At 46.5% G+C, this 20,035-nt stretch overlaps 1 protein-coding gene across 1 annotated transcript in view; it reads right to left on the reverse strand.

The window, feature by feature from the left end:
* NEMP2 (nuclear envelope integral membrane protein 2) overlaps nucleotides 1–20,035 on the reverse strand; it is an 89,000-nt gene that overhangs the window by 54,815 nt on the left and 14,150 nt on the right. Inside the window, exons 2-3 of the mRNA XM_082260150.1 lie at nucleotides 10,351–10,460; nucleotides 5,610–5,838 (exon numbers count right to left, since the gene is read on the reverse strand). Of these exons, the coding sequence (XP_082116276.1) occupies nucleotides 5,610–5,838; nucleotides 10,351–10,460 (339 nt within the window). The remainder of the gene's footprint in view (nucleotides 1–5,609; nucleotides 5,839–10,350; nucleotides 10,461–20,035) is intronic.

The following is a 20,035-nucleotide window of genomic DNA, read 5'->3' on the forward strand; positions in this document are numbered from 1 at the left end:
TGAGGCCTAAATGTTGCACGGATGGACCTAGATGAGGTACGATTGAGGCAGGGATGGGCATGACTGTGGTATGATCGAGGCATGGAGGAGGCAGGGGATGAGCGATGCTGCAGCCTCCCTCCTCTCCTCGCACGCTGTACCGATCGCTGTGTACAGCATGTGAGGAGAGGAGAGAACTGAACCGGACATGCGCCGGTTTGTCGCCAACTGATCGCTCTGTCATTGGACGGATCGATCACGTGGTAAAGGGCCGCTGTCATTGGCCCTTACCACAATCTGTGATGGGACCTGGCGAGCACAAACACTTCCTTGTGTGCGCACCTCAGGGGGCAAGCGGGAAGCGCGATTCTGGGAGGACATTATTGTACGCCCCCCCAGACTAAGCCCACCGCGCTGTAGCCGTCATTCGGCAATGGCTCGGTCGGCAAGTGGTTAACATATCAGACAGGTCAAGATGGACCTAGAGAAGTATAGCCAAAGATATTTTGGCTATACTTCTCCTGGGCATTTAAGAAGTGCAGGTCATTCTGCACTCCTGTGATCACATTTCCACCGTCAGCGGGCTAAAGCCGACTGTTGGCTGGCATCACTTAGCCGCTCCAGGCTTTGGAAAGATTCCAACTTTAAAGTCAGGATCCACTCAGAAGCCTGAATTGGGGGGGGGTGAAAGCAGAAAACTGGTGACTGACAGTAAGTGCTCTCTGCTCAGGACTGAGGAGATAACTGAGCGATCAACGGTGTTTTATTCTCAGTGAAGAGCCAGCAGGGGACAGAGGCATCTGGGGTATTGTTTCGATGCTGCATCTACCTAGGTGAATAAAAAAAAAAAAAACGCTAATTTTGACACCGTAAAATCCATTTCTCTGATGTTCACTGACGGATACATCTCCTGATATTCTTAACCAATGGGTTATACTGCCCCCTACCGGAGTAGGACACTAGGCAGAAAAACATTCTGGCTACAACCATGGGCAGTCCCAAGGGGTATACTCCCTCTCTGCTATAGCCACTCAGTTTTGTTACATGCAGTGTCAGGAGAATTATAACTCCACAGAGGGGTGGGTGCTGTGTCTGTCAATGAACATTAGAGAAATGGATTTCACGGAAAGTCAAAAATCCCATTTTTTTTGTTCATTGACGGACACAGCTCCTGATATTCTTAAACATTGGGACGTCCCAAAGCAGTGTTAAAACATGAGGGGTGGGAACAGCAAAAAAAATTCCCAAGGCTAAACAGTAGCCAACCAGGCAACAGGAGCTCAACAAAAAACTGGAACCCACCTGAAAAAAACAATACACTCTCAAAGATGATCAGATCCTCTAAAACAGCAGCCTGCAAAACTTTGCAGCCAAAAAAGCATCTGCAGATGCCAACACGTCCACTTTATAAAGCTTTGTAAAAGTGTGCACTGACGACCAGGTGGCTGCCTTGCATACCTGCGTCACTGACGCCTGATGACAGAAGGCCCAGGAGGCACTAACTGCCCGAGTAGAGTGCGCCTTGACAGGGAAAGAAGGAACCTGACCCCTGATGGAATATGCCTGAATAACGGTCTGTCTGATCCATCTGGAAATGGTCGCAGAGGAAGCGGACAACCCATTCCAGAGTCCCATCCGTTAGCACAAATAGGGAGTCTGACTTCCTAAAAGACTCTGTAGCTGTCAGGTACACCCTTATTGCCCAGGCCACATCCAAGGCAATTTCCTTTGTATGTTTTGGCCTGGGGAACAACACAATGTCTTCATTCAAATGAAAGAAGGAAACAACCTTTAGAAGGAACAGCGGACAGGGGCGAAGAACCACCTTATCTCTGTGAATCACCAAGTAAGGTGAACCACAGGATTACGGCGCCAGTTCCGACTCCCTGCACGCAGAGGTGATAGCCACCAAAAAGACCACCTTCTGGGACAGTGTAAGCAGGGGAATCTCCCGAATATTTTCAAAGGGAGGCTTCTGTAGAGCTGAAAGCACCAAATTGAGATCCCAAGGCGGCAATGAAGCCCGCACTGGAGGTACCAAATGTCGGACACCCTGAAGAAAGGTAGTGTGTAGCCAAAGGTCGTTGGAAGATAAAGCCAACACCTGTCCCTTGATGGTACTAAAGGCCAACTTCTTTTCAACCCCCCATTGAAGGTTAAGATCCAAGCCAACGAGAAGGAGCGAGGATGAACCCCAAGCGACTCACCCTATGCAATGTATGTCTTCCACATACGATGGTAGATCTTCCTAGAAGTAGATTTCCTAGCTTTCAACAGTGTAGGAATCACCAATTTAGATAAACCCCTATCCTTCAGCCCCTGGGGTTCAACAGCCAAGCCGTCAAAGCCAGCGACTAAAGCAGCCGTCAAAGCCAGCGACTAAAGCAGGGTGGAAGATCGGTCCTTGGGACAGCAGATCCTCACTGAGAGAAAGCTTCCAGATCGGCGTACCAATCCCGACGAGGCCAGTCCGGAGCAACTAAGATGACTGGAATCCCTTCTGCCTCGATCCTGCGTAGAAGTTTTGGCAGAAGCTTGAGAAGAGGGAAGGCGTAAATCAGCCAATACTGACCCCACAGGGCCACCAGCGCGTCTGTGGAGTCAGCCAGAGGATCCCTTAACCGAGCCACAAATCTTTGCACTTTTCTGTTGAGCCGAGATGCCAACAGATCCAACTGGGGGGGTGCCCCACTGGAGACACAGCTGATGAAAAACCTCTGGATGAAGGGGACCACTCCCCTGCTGTCTGAGGTAATCCGCCTGCCAATTTTCCACCCCAGGAATGTGTACAGCATAGAAGGCTGGAACAAACCGTTCTGTCCACCTTAGAATGCCGGCTACCTCCAGAGCCGCCAGGACACTTCTTGTGCCCCCTTGGTGATTGAAATAAGCCACGGCTGTGGCATTGTCCAATTGAATGTGCACTGGACAACCCTGAAGACGATCTGTCCAATGATCCAGACACAGACTGATCTCTCGGAGTTCCAAGACATTGATCGATAGTCTGGACTCTTCCAGCGTCCGGATCCCCTGAGCAGAATGCTTGTCGAGGATGCCTCCCTAGCCGGACAGGCTGAAATCTGTGGTGACCACTGTCTAATACAAGGGGAGGAAGGATTTTCCTAGCCGAAGCGCCGGAGAATGAAGCCACTATATCAGGGACTCCCTCGTTTCCCGACTCAGCTGGATCTGATTGTCCAGAGACTGCGGAGTCTTGTCCCATTTGGTTAGAATATTCCTTTGCAGGGATCTTGTATGGAACTGTGAAAACAGAACAGTCTCGAAGGTATACACCATCACACCCAGCACCCGCATGCAAGTCCAGAGGGGCGACCAACTATTGGACAGAAGGAGGCGAATTGAAGCCTGCAATTTTTTGGAGTTTGTCCAGAGAAAAATTGAATGGTTGGTACAAGGCTATGCCGAACCAGCCCAAAATCCCTTCCCCACTGAATTCATGAAAGAAACAACTATAGGTGTCCCTGGGGAATTTGAGTGGAAGGGCTGGAGATGGTAAGTGTAGTAATGAAAGGTATAGAAAAGAATATATAAAATTTCAACATTTATTGATTTATATTAAAATTCAACAAAATACAAAAAATAAACATATTTAGACTTTAAAATAACATTCCATGTACATATCCTGATAGGGATAATACATTAGGGGTTCATGAAGCAGGGGAGTGTATCACTCCCCTGCTTCATGAACCCCTAATGTATTATCCCTATCAGGATATGTACATGGAATGTTATTTTAAAGTCTAAATATGTTTATTTTTTGTATTTTGTTGAATTTTAATATAAATCAATCAATAAATGTTGAAATTTTATATATTCTTTTCTATACCTTTCATTACTACACTTACCATCTCCAGCCCTTCCACTCAAATTCCCCAGGGACACCTATAGTTGTTTCTTTCATTTGTCCAGAGAAAGAAGCACTCTGGCTAAGGCAGAGTCCAGAGTCAGGCTCAGATAGTCCAGCTTCGTGGACAGAGCCAGAAGCAGACTTCTGAAAATTCAGAATCCAGTTGAACTCCCGCAGAGTTTGTATTGTGATCTCCCGGTTTTCCACCAGAGCAGAGGGAGACTCTGCTCGCAGAAGGAGATCGTCCAAGTAGCTCAGTACCACGATCCCCCGTTGGTGTAGCAAAGCTAGCACCGGGGCTAACACTTTTTGTGAAGACCCGAGGAGCAGAGGCGAGACCAAAGGGTTATGCCACAAAATGATAATGCTCCTCTACCACAGCAAAGCCGTGAAAATGCTGGTGACTGGCACATATTGGAATGTGAAGGTAGGCATGCTTGGTATCGAGAGAGGCGAGGAAATCTCCCTGATGCAGGGATTCCACCACTGTTCAAATGGATTCCATTCTGAAGCTCTGTACTTGCACAAAGCAGTTGAGCGCCTTGAGGTCCAGGACTGGACGCACTTTGCCTTCCTTCCTGAGGACTGTGAACAGGTTTGAGTAAAAACCCTGAAAACATTCCGAAGTCGGAAACGGAACAATCACACAATTGAAGGAACCAGTCTTGTACTGCCCCCAAACAGGCCCTGTAAGTGGTCTAAGGACAGACGCAAGTTGCAAGTGTCCAATCACCTGAAGGTACAAGCCTATAACCCAAGGTCTACAAATTATTTTTTCTGTGTCCTGTACTGTAGGATTAAAATAACAATATACTGTACATATTACTTGGTTACCTTAACAAATGGCAAACGTATCACTGAATCAAAAAGGTCCATAGCTGAAATGTAAACATTTCCATAAGACCCTGTTCACACTACACGACTTGGGACGAGACTTGTGCGACCTCAGTCACCCCAAGTTGCTTGTCATTACAAATTCAATATAAATGAATGAGATCCATTTTAATATGCACTACTGAAGTTACTCTGACTTCAGAAAAAGGTTCCTGTACTACTTCAAGGCCACCTCTATCCGACTTGTGCACATAGACTTTAATGGGAGTCGCCTCTAAGTCGGATCCTTATCTATTTTCAAGCGACTGTGATCAGACTTTCCAGGAAGAACAAAAAGATTATCCCGGCATTCCCCACAGACAAAGTCGCCTATCATTTAAGTCTCTTCAAAGTCACGCTAAAGTCGCTCCTTCATTTCTGGTCGCGGTAGTGTGAACCGGCTCTAAGGTGAGAGCTGGGATGGTTAAATTTTGTAACAATAAATTCAGCAACAATAAAAAAAAAAAACGTAAAAAGTGTACCTTTAACATAAATGTACTTAGCAATGTGGAAATTGTGGTCCTTCAAAACACAGGCTGACTGCAATTCTTGCCTGTAGTTTTTGTCATGTCATTCGCCAGATTTGTCTATAGGCACAGCCATGAACTAATTGGATAGTACGGACAGAATCAAGGTATAGCCAAGGATTAAGGACCACTTTCCTTTAGGTTTTAATAAATATTATTTCTTTCAGGTGACTACATCTTAATTTTTACCAACTCAATTTCAATCTTCATAATTATAGTTATTCAGACTGCTGAAAAAGGCCCAGTGTACATGCAAATATTTGTCTACATACACCTGTCTATAATAAAAGTTTTTTCCTTAGTAAGCCGCCAACATTCTTTCATATACATATGCAACTTAAAGAAATAACAGAAATACTCACAGATGTTTGTAAATGTCACCCTGTAATGTGTCACATTAGCAATTTTTACATCAAAGCAGAAGTCTTGATCCAGACGGCTAACATGAAAGTTCACATGCTTAGAATCTGCTGGTTTCCATAGATAATGTAGGAAGCATGTCAAATAAACCATAATATGATCGGGGTAAACACAGTTTAGTTTGTTTAGTCGGGGTGAAATAGAAATGGTTTCTTGGCTCTGTACTTGAATCTGGAAAAAAAAAAAATTTAAAGTAGAATAAGCATGTTTTACGGCGCACCACAGAAAATACAGAGAATTATAAAATTACTATTTGAAACACTATAAAAATGTTTAAGAACATGAGAAAAAACAACCACACTTGTGTATAGTTCACAAATGCTGGCCCTGCACCTGGCTTGACCTAGAAAAAACAAACATACACACATTCTTAAGCTGGTCATACATTACACAATTTTCTTGAAATTCACCTTCAACTATGTAGTACAAAGGCCTACCTAATTGGATACAAGTGAAAGTGTTGTTTAGCTCTGACCTCATAATTATGGGGTTTGTGGTAAGGGCTCTTTCACACGGGCGATCCAATCAGATCCGCCTGTCAGTTTTTTAGGCGGATCTGATCGGATCCTCCATGTAGCTCTATGGGGCAGCGGATGTCAGCGGAGACACCTCCGCTGACATCCGCTGCCATCCCCCATAGAGAGCAGCGGGAGCTGTGACACCTCCCTCTCCGCACTGCAAGCGGAGACAGGGCCGTCATCCGCCGGCTCAGCAGGGATCGGCGGATCGATCCCCGCTGAGCAGCACGGATCCGCCTACGGAGGCGGACCGTGTGAAAGAGCCCTTAATCTAACAGAAAATTGTACAATAAAATTGAACATGTATTGCCAGCCCCTTATAGGGCCTTAGTAAGCAAAAAGTAAATAAACCTAAACATTTGAAGAAAAAAAAAAAAAAAAAAGGCTAACACCACATGTAATACTTTAAGCAATCCTTAGATTTTTTTATTTTTTTTTTTGCATTCAACATAATTTTAAAAATGTTTGACAAACTTTGATCTGTACACTATATTGTCAAACGTATTGGGACACCTGCCTTAACACGCACATGAACTTTAACCACTTCCTGCCCACAGGACGTCATATGACATACTGGACTTTGAGTGGACTTTTGTTTTTCAGCAGATTCCCTGCAAAGAAAAAACAGTCATAGTGGCTGTTTAGCCACGCCTGTGCGATCAGGGAGCCTGAGAATGAAACTGGCGGTGGAAGTTTACCTTATAGCTGACCGCGGACCAGATGGTCCCTGACCATCTCTATGACCCTCGGAAGCAAGAAGCGACTTCCCAGATCTCTCTGTAAAGAAGACCTGTCATGCCCTATTCCTCTTTACATTCCTTGTAAAAGTAAAAACAAAGTTTAAAAAAAGGGCAAACATTTTTTATAGCACTACCGCTCCCTCATGTTCGCACGCAGAAGCGTACACATACGTATGTCACGCCCGCATATGTAAACAGCGTTCAAACCACATGTGAGGTATTGCTGCAAGAGCAATTATTCTAGCGCAAGACCTCCTCTAACTCTAAACTGGTAACCTGTAAAAAAAATGTAAGCGTCACCTATGGAGATTTTAAGTACTGAAGTTTGGCGCCACTTCAAAAGTGTGCACAATTTTAAAGCATGGCATGCTAGGTATCTATTCACTCGGAGTAACATCCTCTTTCACATTATACAAACAAACTGGGCTAACTTTATTTATTTTTTTTTTTTTTAATTAAAAAAAAAAAAAGTGTTTTTGGCCCGGTATGGAAGTGGTCAGTGGCATCCCGGTCTTAGTCTGTAGATTTCAATATTAAGTTGGCCCCCCCCCCCTTTGCAGCTATAACAGCTTCAACTCCTCTGAGAAGGGTGTCCACAAGATTTAGTAATGTGTCGATAGGAATGTTTGACCATTCTTCCAGAAGCGCATTTGTGACGTCAGGCACTGATGTTGGACGATCAGGCCTGGCTCGCAGTCTGCGCTCAAAATTCATCCCAAAAATGTTCTATCAGGTTGCGGTCAGGACTCAGGACCTGTGCAGATAGGGTTGCCACCTCATCCCTTTAATCCAGGACACATATTAATTACACAGGTTCTGAGGCTGATATAATGCTCATAAGGTACCAAGTGAGTTTAAATACCACCTTAATCAGTGACAGAACCTGTGTAATTAATGTGTGTTCTGGTTTAAAGGGATGAGATGGCAAACCTATGTGCAGACGAGTCAAGATTATGGTGTGGGTTTATTATTCAGGAATTGGGCTTGGCCCCTTAGTTCCAGCGAAGGGAACTCTTAAGGCGTCAGCATACCAAGACATTTTGAACAATGACATGCTCCCAACTTTGTGGGAACCGTTTGGGGATGGCCCCTTCCTGTTCCAACATGACTGCACACCAGTGCACAAAGCAAGGTCCATAAAGACATGGATGAGCGAGTTTGGGGTGGAGGAGCTTGACTGGCCTGCACTGATCGGGAGCCTATCAGCAGACCTTTTTTTGGTCATGCCCCATCGACAGAAGCTGGCTTCTGTCAGACTGGCTGCAGTACATTCGGCCCATGTGTACTAGGCTTTAGGCCCCTTTCACACAATCGGTCTGATCAGGTCTACCTGTGCATTTTCTTTTTGTGGCTGTGATTAAAAACAGTGGTTAGAAAACCAGAGGGGATTGGTCCCACGGAAAATTATGATCCTGGTTGTTTAAAATTTTCATTATGCTAATTAAATTAAAATTGAAAAAAAAAAAATGAAATTCTGAAGCATTGGTTAACAAATCACTTAAGTGGCCTGTGCACTTCAAAAGGTTGAGTACCTCTGACACCTTATTTTCTGCAATAAAAGCCTGTCAACCAGTAATATTTAAAATGTTCCCTACAGCTATACAGCTTTAAGTAGGCAACAACCAAATTAAACAATGTATCAAACCAAAGTGCACTCAGTGACTGTGTGTTTACAGTACATATATCTGTGCAATGATGAGGTAGGGAAATAAGGTGCTACAATTGATACCGTGCCAACAATGTGTTTACAATGCAATACTGTAAATAAAGTGCCAATCAAATAAATAAAATATATACACATGATAAATATGAATAAATGAACAGTCTGGAAATCTTGTGCAAGAACTTGTGCAAAATATGCTTGGAGAAGGTGCTTGAACCAGTGCTCAAGGGTAAGTATGTGTGCTACCACCACCATCACATAAAACAATTGGCCTCTCACCTGCAGCTTAGACCTGTGTTTCACCACAAGGTCAAATAAGCAGGGGTTAAAAGCTCCTTTTCCTCTCCACTCTCAATTAGATCACTGCTGCTTAGTACCTTGAGACAACCATATACTGGAACAATGTTCTCATTGTGGTTATATTATGGCATAAAAGACAAAAAAAAGCACAGGATCTAATGCTCTCCGTATGGACAAGTGTTTATTCAAAATAAGATAGATAAAACACTCACATGCATCCGGAAGTGGTGTTCGGTGACACTGCATTACCTGTTAGGGCATAGCGGTATTTAGTTTGGCTGGTTGCGTGGGTAGCCCCACCCTCCTACTGAGGAAGTCTAGCATCTGATTGACGGATGACGCAATGCGTATAGGGGGCAGAGTCTTCACCAGCAACCTGGAAGCCGACAGCCAGCTCGGAGTAGCTTGCAGTGATTAGTGTTCCATTTGCACTAGTTGTAGTGCCCATGCATGTGAGTGTTTTATCTATCTTATTTTGAATAAACTCTTGTCCAGCTCTTAACCCCTGCTTATTTGACCTTGTGGTGCAACACAGGTCTAAGCTTCAGGTGAGAGGCCAATCATTTATGTGGTGGTGGAAGCACACATACTTACCCTCGAGCACTGGTTCAAGCACCATCTCCAAGCATATTTTGCACAAAATTTCTGCACTGTTCATTTATTAATATTTATTATGTATATATTTTATTTGATTGGCACTTTATTTACAGTATTTCATTGTAAGCACTGTATCAATCGTAGCACCTTATTTCCCTACCTCATCATTGCACAGATATATGTACTGTAAACACACACAATCACTGAGTGCACTTTGGTTGGATACATTATTTTTTTAGCGCTGTACCGTTATTTTAAGATTTGATATTGCTTTGCAGTGGTAAGCTAAGTGGGTATAGCAGCTTAATTTTGCACTTTATTTAGTATATCAATAGACTATTGTTTGCGCCGATATAACTCCCCTTTGCACTTTAACAAACAAATTAAAGCCCCACTCCAACTGAAGCGTTTTAAACAGTTGCTTTTACCCCTTTCCTATACTAAACCCATAATACGACCAGCAACATTAGTACCTTCAACCATATGTGAAAGTTGATTTTGTAACCACAGTGATGCAAAAGACACCGGACTTACACAATTGCTGAACATTCCAATAGATTGCCACATTACAGGTAAATTACGAAGAAAGACTGCCTAGAGTTATACAGTAAGTCTTCTCAATATGACAGAAAGACACTTTTATCACAGCTTACACAGTTCATTGTAGGGGCATATCGGACTGTATGACTCCTCGGTGGTCAAACTAGGTTAACACTGCAACCTGATGGACAATCAAATTAAATTTTCAATAACAAGTCCTATAACAACTTGCTTCTCTCACAATCCAAAGACATATTTACAGCTTAATTGACTTTCTGCCCGGGTGTGAGCGCTAAACAACTGAATAAAATAATTAAAACTGTACCTGGATACTTGACCATGACTGCTTGAAATTCCATTCTGCCTTATAACAGAAGCAATGGTCTTTTGTTTCAGCAGTTGCAAATCCCTGGCTTAGATACGTACAATTCTTATCTAAAAAAATAAATAAAAAAATATTCAGAATATTCCATAACAAATACACGATATAGACACATAACTGCTTTGAAATGTTTCACATAATTTAACTAACACAAAACTGCTTTCAGACATGTATTGCCTACAGTCTCTCTGCAGCTGACCTTTTCCCAATACTGACTTACCATGCCTTGTTCTTCACTGTCCTAACACTGACCATCAGAGGCAGCAGTGACTTGGATTTCACAATTCAGATATACAGGATTGCAGGCACAGGAGTGCACTGATATTTTTCTGAAGACATTTCAGACAAAAAGTAAAATTTTCAGGGTACTGCTGAGGAACAATGATTATTTCTAGATGTTCCCCAACCTTTTTGACACCAAGGACCGGATTCATGGCAGCCAATTTTCCCAGGGACAGGGGGTGGAGGCTATTCATGTAGTCTGTCCTTTATATTACAGTACCCCTTTACAGTTGCCACTTATCGCCTGCTGTGTGGCCTGGTCTTCAACAGGCCGCAGACCTGCACCAGTCTGCGGCCCGGGGGTTGGGGACCCCTACACTTATAGACTAATTAAACACTGGGGTGTTACAGTAACACCCAGTAATACCTCGGTTTTACCGCAAAGCATGGTAGTGCATGCAATGAGGCAGGGTGAATAAAAATTTATGACTTTAAAAAAAAAAAAAAAATTATATATTATATATATTTTTTTTTTCACAATTTTTTTTAAAAATCTTTTTGTTTCTCAATTTATTTTTATCAAAAAAAATCTAAAAGATAGTTTTCTATTCAAAATACATTAATAACTTAGTTTATTCAGCATGAGTTGGAGCTTAGTTATGTAGCGCATATATCCTGCATATATGTATATTCTGCAATATTTACATTTTTGGTAAACTCATTCAATGAATCCAAGCTCTGCAAGCTGAGATCACATGCACTGCATTGATGCATTCACACAATTTCACACTAACTACCAGCAAGAATGCATCCGTAGGGCTCTTTCACACGGGCGTTCCGATCAGACCTGCCTGTCAGTTTTTTAGGCGGATCTGATCGGATCCTCCGTGCAGCTCTATGGGGCAGCGGATGTCAGCGGAGACACCTCCGCTGACACCCGCTGCCATCCGTATCCGATCCTGTCCGTGAAATCTGGACGGATGGAAACCCTATTTTTCCATCTGTTCAGGGATGGGATCGGCTCAGATGAGAGCGGACAGGCGGTCCGCTCTCATCCGATCCCCCATAGAGAGCAGCAGGGGCTGTGACACCTCCCTCTCCGCACTGCAAGCGGAGACGGAGCTGTCATCCGCCGGCTCCGCGGGGATCGCGGATCGATCCCCGCTGAGCAGCACGGATCCGCCTACGGAGCGGACCGTGTGAAAGAGCCCTTACATTTAAAGAGCACCTGTCATTTCAGATCAATTATGGCAGCGCCTGTTAGCGGGCATCCGCTGTCAAGTGATCTGTGCCCAATCTTGCCATGAACAGGTAATCCAGGACTGAGAAATCCTCTCCGATTTCTTGCTGGGTTAAAAGCCGACACAAGAGAAAATTTGTGTCACCACACTCCCGCTGCTGTGACTGACATCTGAGGTATTTCTCTCATACACAAGCATGAGAGCAGTGGGAGTGTGTCCACAATTCCAGTAACAGATCACTCCTCCTTTCTCCTCAAGCCCTCCCAGGACTGGCTGCTCCATGCCTCAGCATGATTGGCCATGCTTTAGTCATATGGTGCCTTCTCCGAGTTCCGATTGGATGTTACTCGTGAGGGTTTTTTTGCCAAGCCATGTTTTCTGATTTCTATGGATCTGCTGTCAAAAGCTATTGGTGGCAGGAATTCTCATACATACAGGCGTCAGGTAGCTTTGACATGTGCGCATTGAGGGGGCCGTGAGCATGCTCTGTGTGTGACATGCGCACACTTTCCCATGTTCGTGCAAGGCTAAGCCGCGTGGCTCTGCTTGCCGGGAGAAGTGTAGAGATGGAAGGGGAGTGCTGTGACGTCACGATTCTACCGACATTGAAACCCACCCACCCATATCCGATGTTTACAGGGCTCATACAAGCACAGGGAAAAAGAATTAAAAGGTAAAAAACCATAGGTTCAATTGGGAGATGTAGGCAGATAATGATGGTGCCTTTGTTTTATACAATGCTCAAAAAAATAAAGGAACACTTTTTAATCAGAGTATAGCATCAAGTCAATTAAACTCCTGAGATATTGATCTGGTCAGTTAAGTAGCAGAGGGGGTTGTTAATCAGTTTCAGCTGCTTTGGTGTCAATGAATTTAACAACAGGGGCACTAGATGGGCAACAATGAGACAACCATGAAAACAGAATGGTTTTACATGTGGAGGCCACTGAATTTCTTTCCCCCTACTCATCTTTTCTGACTGATTTTCATTAGTTTTGCATTTGGTTAGGGTCAGTGTCACTACTGGTAGCATGAAGCGATACCTGGACCCTATAGAAGTTGCACAGGCAGTCCAACTCCTCCAGGATGGCACATCAATACGTTCCATTGCCAGAAGGTTTGCTGTGTCTCCCACCACAGTCTCAAGAGCATGGAGGAGATTCCAGGAGACAGGCAGTAAAGCCCCGTACACACGTACTGATCGTCGGCCGAACGATCGGCCGCCTTTTGTCCAGGGCTGTCGTGTCTGTTGAAAACTGCAAAAGACTGCACACGAATTTTGTCGGCCAACAACAGCCGACTGCAGAAGTGATGTCATGTGATGGTTAACTTTCCTTGTCTTTTTTCTTTTCTGAGCATGCCCAGTCTTGCTAATCTGCTGTCTGTCGGCCAAAATCTGTACTGACTGGCGAACAATCGGCCGTTCTGGTGTTGGCCAACAAAAACTTTAATGCCTGCACGACAGATTCTGTTCGGCCGAAAATGCGCTGTCGGCTGTCGGAAGCATCATACTAACAAGCCTACAATCAGCCGATCGGTCGTCGGCCGAATATTTACGGCCGACAATCGGTACGTGTGTACGGGGCTTTACTCTAGGAAAGCTGGACAGGGCTGTAGAAGGTCCTTAACTCAACAGCAGGACCGGTATCTGCTCCTTTGTGCAAGGAGGAACAGGATGAGCACTATAAAATTACCTCCAGCAGGCCACTGATGTTAATGTCTTGGACCAGACAAAAAGAAACAGACTTCATGAGAGTGGCCTGAGGGCCCAACATCCTCTAGTGGGCCCTGTGCTCACTGCCCGGCACCGTTGTGCATGATTTGCATTTGCCATTGAACCCCAGAATTGGCAGGTCTGCCACTGGCACCCTGTGCTTTTCACAGATGAGAGCAGGTTCACCCTGAGCACATGTGACAGACATGAAAGGGTCTGGAGAAGCTGCGGAGAACGTTATGCAGCCTGTAACATTGTTCAGCATGACCAGTTTGGTGGTGGGTCAGTGATGGTCTTGGGAGGCATATCCATGGAGGGACGCACAGACAGAACTCTACAGGCTAGACAATGGCATCCTGACTGCCATTAGGTATCGGGATGAAATCTTTGGACCCATTATTAGACCCGATGCTGGTGCAGTGGGTCCTGGGTGCTTCCTGGTGCATGGGAATGCCCAGACTCATGTGGCGAGAGTATGCAGCCAGCTCCTGGAGGATGAAGGAATTGATACCATTGAATGACCCCCATGCTTGCCTGACCTTAATCCAATAGAACACCTCTGGGACATTAGGTTTTGGTCCATCTGACACTGCCAGGTTGCACCTCAGCCTGTTCAGGAGCTCAGTGATGCCCTGGTCCAGATCTGGGAAGAAGTACCCCAGGACACCATCCATCATCTCAAAAGGAGCATGCCCCAAAGTTGTCAGGCCATACAAACTACTGAATACCATTTTGAGTTGTTGCAATGAAATTTCAGCAAAAATGGACCAGCCTGCTGCATCATTTTTTCACTTGGATTTTCAGGGTGTCTTTGAATTCAGCCCTCTGTAGGTTGATCATTTTCATTTCCATCAAACGATGTGGCATCCTTTTATTCCGAACACATTACCCAGTCCATATCAGTATAGCTATCCATCGTGATATTTTTCCCCATTGAGATCTGATGTGTTTTCAAAGTGTTCCTTTAAATTTTGAGCAGTGCGTTACATGCCCTGCGGGTTTACAACTCGCAGTGTCCCTTTAACGTGCAGTAATACAGTACATTGTCACACAACAAAATTATAAATGGTTTAAAAAAGCTTCCTAACACCTTTGTAAAATGGTGCCCAGGGCCACATCTGCCTTTAAGGGAACTTTCCAAGATAAAAAAACACTTGAGCTGCCATTGATGGTTGTTTTTAAACAGTCATGCCAAAGCCAAAACCGCACTTTGGAAAAAAAAACCCTGCAAAACAATGGCATAATGTGCTAGCATGCATCGCATACTAGCACATTATGAAATACTTCCCTTAGAACAAAGCCCTCCAGTGGCACGCTGTCACTGCTGACAAGCTTCCATCTTCACTGGGTCTTCCCTCTGGGTTTTTGAGTGCTCCATCCTTCTGATTGGCTGACGTCACTCCTGTGGGAGTCGTGGCTGTGCCATGGAGCTCTGAAGGGATGGCACAGGTATGCCATCCCTACTTCTGCAATGTGTGTGAAAAAAGTCAGTGGATGTGCACTAAGGGCTTATAAAAAAAATAATTGGGTATAGAGAACAGAGTGAAAATCCAACTGCCAATTTTCCACACTGAGAACGTGAAGTTCTGCCCAAGACAAGAGCAAGTGTGTTTAATCTGAACACCACAACTATTGTCCCTCCTTGATGGCTGATGTACACCACCACCGTAGCATTGTATGTCTGCACCCTGATGGGAAGACCCTGAAGGCAGACAGACCTGTGTAGGGGGTCCAGCTAAATGGCCAAAGTTACAGAATGCTGATCAGCACATCTGTTCCTCTAATGAGCTTCCTAGCATGACAAGTAGCCATTTAATGTCAAAACATTTTAAAGTGGTTGCAAAAGTAAAAGTTTTTTTACCTTAATGCAGGGCTTAACAAATTTTGCTTTGAATCTAGGAACCAGCTAAAAAAGTTAGGAGCCAGTTTTTTTTTTTAACTAACAAATCTTTACGGGTGTAACACATTCCGGAAGGTGAACTTATCCTTTAATCCTTTCACAGCCAGAGCGTTTTTGACGTTTTTTTGCACACGTTTAAAAAAATAATGTTATGCCTGAGGCTTACATAAAACCCCCAAATATGATATATTTTCCTGAAAGCAGACACCCTGGAGAATAAAAAAGTGGAAGTTCCCTTTCTTTATGTCACATGATGTTACCGCTAGAAAACACAGGATTTTAGTAAAAAAAAAAAAAAAAAAAAATTCTGGCCTTGGGGGTCAATTTTAGCTAAAAATACCCCCGGGACAGTCAGGGCTAGTACATTCCATAATGGATAGCCTCTGAACTGTCCAGGGTCGCACTTACCTGTAAGAAGAAACACTTACCTTGAAAATTTCTTCTCCAGCGCTGCCATCTCAGGTGTGGGAAGCTGAAGCCACAGCGCCCCTCTTCGTGTCCTCTTCCGTGACGTCGTACTCCCACAATGCACTGCACAGGCCCTGCTCGTCACTTCCGGTGCAGATGCGGTATCCCTGCACAGCTTCTGGGCATGCCCAGAAGCTGTTTAGCATGGAATGCCACTCTTGCACCGGAAGTGACGAGCGGAGCCGGTGCAGGCGCATTGACTCCTGGGAGCGATGATGTTCAGCTCCCAGGAGTCATCGCAAACCGGAAGAGGCAGCGCAGGCCGCGGCCGCAGAGGGAGGGTGTGGAAGGAAGGTGAGTATATTTTCTTCTATAATAAGGTAAGTGACCAAAAAAAAAAAAACGGAATTTTTGTAAAATCTTACCTGTAAAATTCCTTTCTCTGAGTCCTCCGACAGTCGCCGCCTCTTCATATTCGTCACATATGGGGTATTAGACTTTGCTCCGAAGGAGTAGCTAGGCAACAGAATATGTTAACAATAAAGCTTTAACATATCCCACCCTCAAGGGGTGGTCCCCTCAGTCAATACCCTCCTACTTCCTGCAACCATATCTCAGTTTTAGTGGAATAGCAGTAGAGTATACATTCAAACCCCAAAAGAGGGGCGGGGGCGGCGACTGTCGGAGGACTCAGAGAAAGGAATTTTACAGGTAAGATTTTACAAAAATTCCGTTTTCTCTTACGTCCTCCGACAGTCGCCGCCTCTTCATATTCGTCACATATGGGGACGTCCCAAAGCAGTGCAAACATGAGGGGTGGGAAACGCATCCGCGCCGAAAGGCAACGCAGTCTCCACATCAAAGAAAGGAACCTTACCAAAGGAAGGAAACCAGCTGGGCAACAGCAAAAATAAGTGCTCAACAGGAGCAACAACCCAGGAAAAGACAAAAAAAAAAAAAACCAGGGGATACAAAAAACTATCCCAACAGCCGGGAGTCCCCAACAAGGGACCCTAGGGAACAGCCGCACCAAGAACCTTGCGGCCAAAGGAAGCATCCGCCGATGCCTGAACATCTACTTTGTAGAATTTTGTGAAAGTGTGCACGGTCGACCAAGTCGCCGCCTTACACACCTGGGCTACAGAAGCCCCATGACGGCAGGCCCAAGACGTACTCAGAGATCTAGTAGAGTGCGCCTTCACAGGCACAGGGGGAACCTTCCCCTGCAAGGCATAGGCCTGTTCAATGGTCTGCCTGATCCATTTGGCGATGGTAGAGGCCGAAGCCGCCATGCCCTTCCGAGGACCCTCTGGAAGAACAAACAAGGAGTCCGTCTTACGAAAAGACTCAGTCGATTTAAGGTAAACCCTTATCGCCCGAACAACATCCAGAGAGTGCAATCTCATCTCCTTTGGATGTTTAGGCTTCGTGCACAACGAAGGCAAAACAATATCCTCGTTAAGATGGAATTCCGAAACTCGTTTCGGCAGAAAAGAAGGATTAGGTCGCAAGACCACCTTATCCAAATGAACAACCAGGTACGGAGACTTGCAGGACAAAGCCGCCAGTTCCGACACTCTGCGAGCCGAAGTGATCGCCACCAAAAAGGCGACCTTTTTGGACAACATAGACAACGAGATCTCCCTGATCTGTTCAAAAGGAGCACGCTGTAACACAGATAGAAAGAGATTCAAGTCCCAAGGGGGCAAAGGATCCCTCCTAGGAGGAACCAGATGCCGCACACCCTGAATAAAGGTGCCAACCAAGGAGTTGGAAGCCACGGGACGTTGAAACAGAACGGCCAGCGCAGACACCTGACCCTTTATCGTAGCCAGCGCCAAACGCTGATCGACACCCGTCTGAAGGAAAGACAGCACACGGGAAACCGAGTACGTGCGGGGTGAAAACCCCCTGGACTCACACCAGGCAAAATAGGCCTTCCAAGTACGGTAATAAACCTTCCCCGAGGAAGACTTCCTCGCGTTGAGAAAAGTATGAACGACCTCTGGAGAGAGACCCTTCTCCTTCAGGACCTCGGTCTCAACAGCCAGGCCGTCAAAGCCAGCGACTGTAAAGCAGGATGGTAAATCGGTCCTTGAGACAGTAGATCGTCTCGAAGAGGCAGACGCCAAGGGGCGTCGACCGCCAGATTCACGAGGTCTGCGTACCAGGACCGGCGAGGCCAGTCCGGTGCCACAAGAATCACCGTGCTGTGTTCCGAGTGTAACCTGCGAAGGAACCCGGACAGCAACTGAATCGGTGGAAACGCGTACATCAGCCTGTACTGATGCCACGGGGCCACTAACGCGTCCGACGCGTCTGCCCGAGGGTCGCGCGTCCTTGCCACGAACCACTTCACCTTGTAGTTGAGGCGAGACGCGAACAGGTCCACATCTGGAAGACCCCACTTCGCGCACAACATCTGGAAGACAGCCGGGTGGAGAGACCATTCCCCCTGATCCAGGGTCTGGCGACTCAGATAGTCCGCCTGCCAGTTCTCCACCCCCGGAATGTGAACCGCCGTTATCGCCGGGACATGAGTCTCGGCCCAAGACAGAATGTCGGCCACTTCTCGAGCCGCTCGGGCACTCCTGGTGCCCCCTTGGTGGTTGATGTAGGCCACCGCCGTGGCATTGTCCGTCTGCACCCGAACCGGGCAGCCCTGCAGCCGGTCCGTCCAGCGATGAAGATAGAGCCTTATCGCACGCAATTCCAGAATGTTGATCGGGAGGGAAGACTCCCCCTCCGACCAGGTCCCCTGGGCGGACAGAACGCCCAGAACACCACCCCAGCCTGACAGGCTGGCATCCGTGGTGATTACCGTCCACGAGATCGGACGAAACGACTTGCCCCCGGACACCAACGGGGACTGGAGCCACCACAGAAGGTTTTCCCTGGTGCGATGACTCAACGAGATCTGAAGATCCAGAGATTGAGGTCGCCCGTCCCACCTGGACAGGATCTCCGCTTGGAGACCCCGCGTGTGAAACTGCGCGAAAGGAATCGCCTCGAAGGCCGAGACCATCAATCCCAGACATCTCATACACGTCCGCAGAGACGAGTGTGGAACGTCCCTGAGGGACCTGACTTCCTCCTGAAGAGTCCTGAGTTTGTCTTCCGGCAGGAAGACCTTCGCCTGCACCGAGTCCAGTATCATTCCCAGATAGGGGAGACGAACCGACGGACTCAGTGTCGACTTTGGAACATTTATCGTCCAACCAAACTCCTGCAGAGTTTGCATTGTGACAGACAGGTCCTCCTCCAGACCCTGTCTGGTCGCAGACCGAACCAGAATGTCGTCCAGATACCCCAGGACAGAAATGCCCTGGGCCCTCAATAATGCCAGAACCGGTGCAAGCACCTTGGTGAAGACCCGCGGAGCCGAGGCGAGACCAAAGGGCAACGCCACGAACTGGTAGTGATCCTCCGCAATGGCAAATCGAAGGTATCTCTGATGACCCTCGAATATGGGGATGTGAAGGTACGCATCCTTCAAATCGATGGAGGCCATGAATTCCCCCGGAACCAGGGCAGCCACCACCGAGCGCAGGGATTCCATGCGGAACTTGCGAACCCGCACAGAGCGGTTCAGAGCCTTCAAGTCCAGAATCGGACGAACCTTGCCCTCCTTCCTGGGCACGGTGAACAGATTGGAATAAAACCCCCGAAATCTGTCCCGATGAGGCACCGGAACCACCACTCCCTGAGCCCTCAGGTCCCGCACCGCCAGGTGCAGATCCCGCAGGCGCTCTGGAGACAGTTGAAGATTTGAGGGAAAAAATCTGCTCTCCGGCCGAGAGAGAGACTCGACCTTGTAACCAGATCGAACGATTTCCAGAACCCATCTGTCCCGCACACGGGCCAACCAGGGCTGAAGAAAACCGAGCAAGCGTCCCCCCACCCCAAAACTGGGTGAGGGCGCCCCTTCAGGCCGAACTGTTATGGGCTGCAGGTCCGGATTGGCCGGACTTCTGTTTTCCAGACCAGGGCTTCTTCTGAGAGCCTTGGCCTTTGAACGGTTTTCCCTTGTAGTGCGGCCGAAAGGCACGAAAGGACCCCTGAGGGGGCCGAAAATTAGCATGCTTCTTCCCAGAAGCCCCCTTAGCCTTGGGGAAATGGGGCAAGAGAGTGCTCTTACCCCCG

This window comes from Pelophylax lessonae (genome assembly GCF_965119305.1).
Source record: "Pelophylax lessonae genome assembly, chromosome: 6".
In the NCBI taxonomy this organism is placed as follows: Eukaryota; Metazoa; Chordata; class Amphibia; order Anura; family Ranidae; genus Pelophylax; species Pelophylax lessonae.